The sequence below is a fragment of the Urocitellus parryii genome, chromosome 9 (assembly GCF_045843805.1).
Source record: "Urocitellus parryii isolate mUroPar1 chromosome 9, mUroPar1.hap1, whole genome shotgun sequence".
Classification (NCBI taxonomy): domain Eukaryota; kingdom Metazoa; phylum Chordata; class Mammalia; order Rodentia; family Sciuridae; genus Urocitellus; species Urocitellus parryii.
This window is the reverse complement of record NC_135539.1, coordinates 28263766-28271096: the sequence shown is the minus strand read 5'-3', so window position 1 is coordinate 28271096 and position 7331 is coordinate 28263766. Positions and strand designations below refer to the sequence as shown.

General features: G+C 57.0%; 1 protein-coding gene across 1 annotated transcript; it reads right to left on the bottom strand.

Annotated features, from left to right (window-relative positions):
• Positions 1-1575: 1575 nt before the first annotated feature.
• On the bottom strand, positions 1576-4541 carry Upk3bl2 (uroplakin 3B like 2). Its single transcript, XM_026396871.2, has 5 exons — positions 4445-4541; positions 2828-2980; positions 2428-2650; positions 1931-2007; positions 1576-1697 (listed from the first exon to the last, which is right to left on the bottom strand). Exons 1-5 carry the CDS (start codon positions 4539-4541, stop codon positions 1576-1578), a joined length of 672 nt encoding a protein of 223 aa, XP_026252656.2.
• Positions 4542-7331: the final 2790 nt, after the last annotated feature.

The window sequence follows — 7331 nt, the reverse complement described above, 5'->3', positions numbered from 1 at the left end:
CTGTCCTCCCCTGACAGCAGGGGACACCTACAGGACAGAATTACCTGGGCCATCTCTGGCCCCCTTAGTGCCTGGCACGAGGCATGGCTGATGGCCAGCAGCTGTGGGTGCCCTGAGTGAGGTTGGGGTGGGGTCTGCTCTGGGCTGAGTCAGGCTGCTCTCGGGAACCACAGCTTCACACACACTTCCTGCCCCCACCTCGTCCCACACTGCCCCACCTGGAAGTATGGACCAAGGTGGGCACAAAGTTTCGAAGTTGGACCTACTGGGGGACTGGAAGAAGGGGAAGAGGGTGGCTCTCAATCCTCCATCCAGGAGGAGAGGCAGCTGGGGAGAGGGGCCACCAGGAGAATGCGGGGGTGATGGACAGCACACCTGGACCTGCTGTGTGGGACCTTTGGTAGGAGGAGTGTGGCTGGGCAGGGAGGCCATCGTCACTATCCACACATTACAGATACGGAGGCTCAAAGAGAGATTTGCTCTGGCCTGGGTGACAGCTGGCCTTGGACCTTAAGCCTCAGCCCTGGTCCTGCCCTGGACCCCAGAGCCTTCCCAACAGAGGTGGAGAGGGGGCACAGGAAGCCTGCCTGGGTGCAGGGTGCTGTAGTCAAGCAGGAAGGTGTCGGGGTATTTATTTCTGCCAGGGACTGGTCCAAGCTTTGGGGTAAGGACACACACACACCCCACCATCATTTAGAGCCACCTCTCTGGGCTCCAGAAGCTTTGGGGCTGTGCAGCCTGGTCCAGGCAGGAGGCCGAGAGGTAGCCGGGTGTCCCTGGAGTGGCTCAGGAGTCCCCCACAGCTGAAGGGTCGCCCATGTGGTGGGTGTTGTATCTTCCCATGCTCAGTGGCTCCTCTGGGATCGAAACGGAAACGTTCCTGCAGCTTTCGCAGCTTGGGTGGAGAGAGGGAGAGAGGATGGCGAATAAATCGCCTGATTGCAATCTCAGCCGTCGCCTGGTGCCCCACGCCATCGAACAGGATCCCTCTAGAACCTTGTCCACAGGTTTCCCCTCATCAACACCCCCCCCCCACACTGGCTTCCAGGGGCCTGTGAGATGCAGCCCCTGACTCAACCCCTGATCTCACCTGCCTGCCACTCTCCTGTCCCAAAGCCTCCCCACCTCCCTGCCACCCCAAATACCACCAGGAATGGTGTCTCCTTTTCTCAGGGAAACCTTACAGACGCCCCCTCTCTGCCAAGTCCCAGCCTCTGAGCTCCAAACGAAATCTTGAAGCAACTCTCAGCACGTGCTGAAAGCAATCTACCTTTCCAGGGTGTCGCTTTGTCTGTGCGCAATACCAAAATGTGCCACCAGGGGGCGATCAGTGCCAGCTCAGAAAGTGGGTAGGTGTCGGGCAAAGAGGGCGGCCTGAGGGAAGGGATAATGCACACCCACCCCCATCCCGCTCCGGTGCGTTCCCAGCAGGAAGGATGAATCACTAGCTCAGAACCCAGGGGTTCTGGAACCTCAGGGATCCCGTGCGCAATTTATTGTTAGCCCTGTCTGGCCTTTAAGGAAAACCACCCCAGCAGAGGGCCCTGGGAGGAGGTCCCAGCCCTAGTCCACTCACTAGGCTTGTGTGAGCATGATGAGGACAGCAGCCAGGAGGATGGCCAGCAGGACCGACAGGATGGCAATGATGACCACTGTGCCTGCACTCTGGGGCCCCTTAACAGCTTGCAACACCTGGGCTGGGAGGATGATGGGCCACATAGGAAGAGGACTTCATTTGACCTGCGAAGGGGGCCCTTGCACACACAGCCTCTGGACCAACCACCCGCCACCTGAGCCAGAAGGAGCACCTGCAGCCGGCAGAATAGCAACATGCTTCTGATTGACGGGGTCTGGCCTAGTGCCCCAGGCCTCCCGCTCTCTCTAGGAGCCCCCAGCCCCTACCATTTAAGCTGCTCATCTTGCCCCCTACCTTGCTGGAGGCGGGTCTCCTTTGACCATTCTGTCTCAGCCACGGGTCCCTCCTTGCTCATTACCAGGAACTTCACCCTAACAGCAAACCCAGTATTGGGGGTGGAGCCCTTGCCTTCGGAAACCCTCAGACCCTGGTGCCCCACAGTTTCTCCCTCAACTCCCAGGCACAGGAAGAGCATCCTGGGGTGGGAAGACAGGGCCTGGGCTAAATAGCATCCTCAGAGCCCAAGAGAAAGAGTTGACATCTGACTGTGTGTTCTTGGATGCATCCTTCCCTGTGTCCCAGACCACCAGTGGGGACTGGGGCTTACATTGGGGGCCCATTGCTCCAAAAAGATAGGAGGGTTCACTGAGGCGTCCCCAGCCCCTTCTCCCCACCTCACACTCCTACTGGTACAACAGGGAACCCAGGTGTCCCACCGGAAGTTGTCAGGGTCCGGCTTGGCCCAGGCAGGAGCATCCCCAGCTCAGCCGGGACCTGGCAGCTCCCCTCACCTGTAGGGTCCCGAGCCCTGCAGTGGGTGATTGCAGCCCACTTTGGTCCAGGAGCAGTGTGTATCATTGCCCACACGGAGGACAGGGAGCTGCTTGCTGGCCTGGCCACCACGCCGGTAGAGCTTCTGGTTGGCCCTCAGTGTGAGGTAGTAGCCCTTCTGGGAGAAGTTAGCGGGGGCAGGAATGTCCTTTGTCTTCTGTGGGACAGTGAAGTTCTGGATGGCTGAGGGTGGCATGGCCAGTCAGGACTCCAGCCCTGTGCCACCAGGCCTGCGGACGACCCTCCCGGGCCACACCGCCCACCGCTCCTGTGTCCCCCGCTTTCCCTCACTCCTGCTACTCCCCCCAGGCCGGCCCATGGCATAGGGAAAAACCAAGGCCTGGTGGCCGTGGTACCCACCGTTGCTGTGGGCCACCACCAGCCAGATGGGGTCCGAGTTAGAGATATTGAGGTCATCGAACAGGCCCAGTGGTTGCTCAAGCGTGAAGGTGGACTGCGTGAGCTTCCCGGCCAGGGTGACGCTGGAGAGCCGGGGCACGTAGCTGATGTGCTCTGGGAAGGGCACAGGGGAGGGGATGCAGGAGCCTGAACAGGGCAACCGCCCGGTCTGAGGGGGAGACACAGGCCGGTCTGGGCAGCCCTGGTCTGACGGAGCTAGGGGCTCTTCCTGGGAGGTCGGGTCAGGCTGTGCTCAGGAGGGCTCCCTGGCAACTCTGTGCCCCACGGGCCATGGGCAGGTGGCCTGAGTCCAGCCTCCCTTGGGAGCCTGCTAAGGGTGGGCATTGTGGGAGCTGGGAGGGAAGGCCAGGTCCTCCTCCCACCTGTGGGTCTCCGTGGGATCGGAAGCACCCAGGAAGAGCAGACCGAAGCACACAGCACCCCCACCAGCCCAGGTGCGGGCTCAGGGCTCCGGGCCTCGCTGGGGTGAGACTCACGTCTGGGGGACCGAGCCCTGGGCTAGACACTGCTCCTGACGTTCCAGGTAGCCTGAGGAGCCCCTCTACAGGGGGCTACATCTCCATCTACATGGTCCAGGTTGGTTTGCTTGATGGGAGAAATGGATGGCTTGGGAGGGTGAGGAGCTGACGCACAAAGGTCCCCTGCACTGAGACCCAGAGATAAGGCTCCTGTGGGGACCATTGGCTCTGGGGCCTGAAGCTGGTTGAGTCTAGAACATTCCTCTCTTCTCCACCCAGTTCTCTTCCAAGTCCCGTCACCTCCCACTGAGACCCCAAGACACCTTCTCCTACGGGACCTCCTCCCCCTCTGGGCTCCCCTCACAGCCTCCAATGCCAGAGGGGACTCAGGATTGGCAATGTGGCCTGTGTCCAGCCTTGCAGCTGGGGGGCTCGGACCCCCTCCCTCCTCCCTGAGTGCCTTCAGCTCCCCAGTCCCAAATACTGACACAAGCAGAAAGACCAAGTGGGCTCTTATACGGGTCTCAGCCACCCACCCCTCCAGTCCAGTTCACTATGTCTCACTGCCACTACATCAACGGCACAGGTTTGGACTAGAACCTTCCAGAACCTTCTAGTCTGGGAGGGTGCTTGATTCCTTCTTTCTCAAGGCCCTCAATACTCTCTCAGAGGCCCAGGAGACTTTGCATACAGTAAGCACTTAATGTTTGCACAACTAGGGGAGAGAAATAGAGCAGCAGAGATGAGGGTGACTGTATCTCTAAGCCCTTCTAGTTTGGGATCCTTGAGGGCCTCCTGGGGTTTGCAGGGGTAACCTGCGCTCCTGGGTTTCCATAGCGAAAGAAGGAGGAGGAGGGGAACCATTTAAGAATTCGGGCATGGGAACCCCAAAGGAAGAGAGCAAGCATTGTTGCTCCCCAGTCCTGGGAAGAGGGGCAGGTGCTGGTCCGTGACTGCTTTGGGTGGTGCTTCTTCCCAGACCAACGCAGGACCCAGTCCCCAGACCAGGGAGGCGGGGAAGGGCAGCCAGGGAGGAGACTTACCTCCCCGAAGCCTGAGGCTCTGTGGGCACCCCACCTCAGTCCCCGGCTTCACTCACCCAGGCCTGTCCCTGGCGGAACACCAATAAGCTGCAGCAACAGAAGGACCAGCCACCAGGACTGTACCCCTCTGGGCCTCACGGCCAGACCCAGCATCCTAAGGTCTGTCCGTGCAGAGTTCTGTCCGCAGTGTCTGCAGCTGTCTGTGCTGGGCCGGGGGAGGCTGCTTCCTTCCATCTCAGCTGCCCCTCCTGGGTGCCCCCTCCTCCCATAGAACTGGTCCGACAGGTTTTGGGGGCAGAATCTGCAGGCCTCTGTGGATTTGGCCCCACCAGGGTGGGGTCTGAAGAGAAGGATCGGTTGCTGGGGTGAGGCAAGCCCAGACACCCCCACCCCACTTCCAGGAGGGCCTGGCCTGGGAGAGGCCTCAGAGGAGGCGGCCACCTGGGCTGCCCCAGGGCCGATCCTGCCGCGCCCACCTGGGCGGGCACCTCAAGCTCAGTGAGGTGGGAAGAGGCTGACCTTCCCTGGCCACCAGGAACTTAAAGGCTCCCCCACCCCACGGCTGCTTCCTTCCTGAGGCACCCTGGGCTCCTCAGACATCTGGGCCCTGGTGTGCCCTTCCCCAGCCGGAAGCACCTCGTCTCCAAGGAGAAATCCCCCACTCATTCTACAAATCCAAGTCCAGATGCCAGCTCCTCTCGGAAGCCTCTGCAAAATCCTCCCAGCCGGCTTCCCTGACCTTCAAACAGAATGACGCCCTTCTTTCTCAATGTCCCCACGGTACTTTCTACCGACTGGTCTTCCTGTGGCTCAGCCATACGCCACACACCCTCTCTGGGCAGATCCTGCATGAGGGCAGGAGGGAGGCTAACTGTCTACCTCGAGAGGGCAAAATTGCAACGAATGCCGTCGTAGGGGAGAAATAAAGAGTGTCCACGCACTTTTGCCCCTTTCAATGCTTTATTCACTCAAATTACTCAATACAATTTCACTCTCTAGGTTCTTAATCAAGAACACGACCATCCTTATCGCTAGGCACTGCAATCGACGTAATCAATCCACAGCCAACAATTCTAGATTAATTCTAAGCACTGCAAACACACTTCATCATGACAGGCTCATGACAGACATCCCCTCTGCATGCTAAGTTCAGAAGTCTTCAGCCTTAGGCATGATGTCCAGCAAATGCACACTCACTCAGACTGCGGTGACCAGGTCCAGAACCAAGGCAGGCTTTTCCTGGCATGGAGTGGACGACTGGTTGAGGAGGGGGTCGTAGGGAGGAGTTGCGGCTCCCACCAAGATCCAGATGAGATGGTAGGTTTGAGAGTGCTGAGGATCACGCAGAGGCTCAGGAACGATGACAAGTGATGGGATGTCATAACCTCATCAGGCTCTCCAGCTTGAGTCCATCCTTGTTTCAGCTGGCTGAATCCCTGCTCATTTGCTCTAAATGTTGGGGCTTTTGAGCCCCCCCTTTCAATCTTTACCAGTTACCACTGGATTTCTCAGTGACATCATTTACCCTGGGGTCAGAAACACCTGATCTGGTGGTCTCCATCCAGATCTTCTCACCTTTCCCTCTTACCAGGTGAAGACAGCCTGCCAGGGGCTTCCCTCTGTTTATCGGGGTGAGGGGAAGTGACTTGTTTGTGGCCATACTGGAGGGCTCTGTGGGTGTGCCTGGAGAGACTGCAGGTTTTTTTAAAGTGGAGTTGCCTGAGGCCATCCTAACACTGTCCTAGACCATTCGGGCTCCTGTGGCAAAATACCATAGACAGAGTGGCTTCCACACAGCACAGATTTATTTCTCAGAGTTCTGGTGGTTGGGAAGATCAAGATCCACAACACTTGAATGGGGTCGACTGTTGCCTACCACGTGCTTCCAAAGTAAAATATTCCAGTCCACATCCAATAATTACCCAGTGGGTTTTCTGTGACCGACCCGTCACTCAGGCACGCTAGCAGAATGCTGAAGACTTTCCAAGTTTTAAAATGGTGACATCTCATCAGGGATGGACTCCGTCCCCAAGTACAGGGGCCTAAGCCAGGACTAGATTCCAGGGAAGAGCAGCCAAGGCCCAGCGGTGGCTGAAAGGGTGCTAACCTGGGGTGAGCCTCAGCCAAGGCCCCAAGATGAGAAGAACCTTTTTTTTTTCCTTGTTTTAATTTTCTGATTAACATGTAGTAATTGTAGATTTTACTAAGCTCTGTGTGATATTTCTCTCTCTCTTTTTTTTTTTCTTTCTTTCTTGCAGTACTAGGAATGGAACCCAGGGCTTCGTGCATGCTAGGCAAGTGTTCTACCACTGAGGTTACACCCCTCTACACACACACACACACACACACACACACTTTTTTTAATTTTGGGGGGGTACCAGGAATTAAACTCAGGGGCACTCAACCACTGAGCCCCATCCCCAGTCCTACTTTGTATTTTATTTAGAGACAGGGCCTCACTGAGTTGCTCACTGCCTCACTTTTGCTGAGGCTGGCATTGAACTTGCAATCCTCCCGCCTCAGCCTCCTGAGCCGCTGGGATTACAGGTATGTGCTCTTGTACCCGGCTACTCCCTCTACATATAAGGAAACATCTGGTGCTTGTCTTTCTGTGTCTGGCTTATGTCACATAACACAATGTCCTCTATCCTCTGGTTCCACCGGTTTTGCTGAAAATGACAGGATTTAATTCTTCTTTATGGCCGAATAAAATATTATGCGTAGATATACCACATTCTCTTTACCCGTTGGTCCACTGATGAGCACCTAGGTTGACTCCTAGCTACTGTGAATAGTACCACAAGAAACACGGGCATGCAGGTGTCTCTCTGGTATGCTGATTTCATTTCCTTTGAATATATACCCAGGAGTGGGAAGGCTGGGTCGTATGCTAGTTCCCTGTTTAGCTTTTGGAGGGTCCTTCATACCCAGTGGCTGTACTAA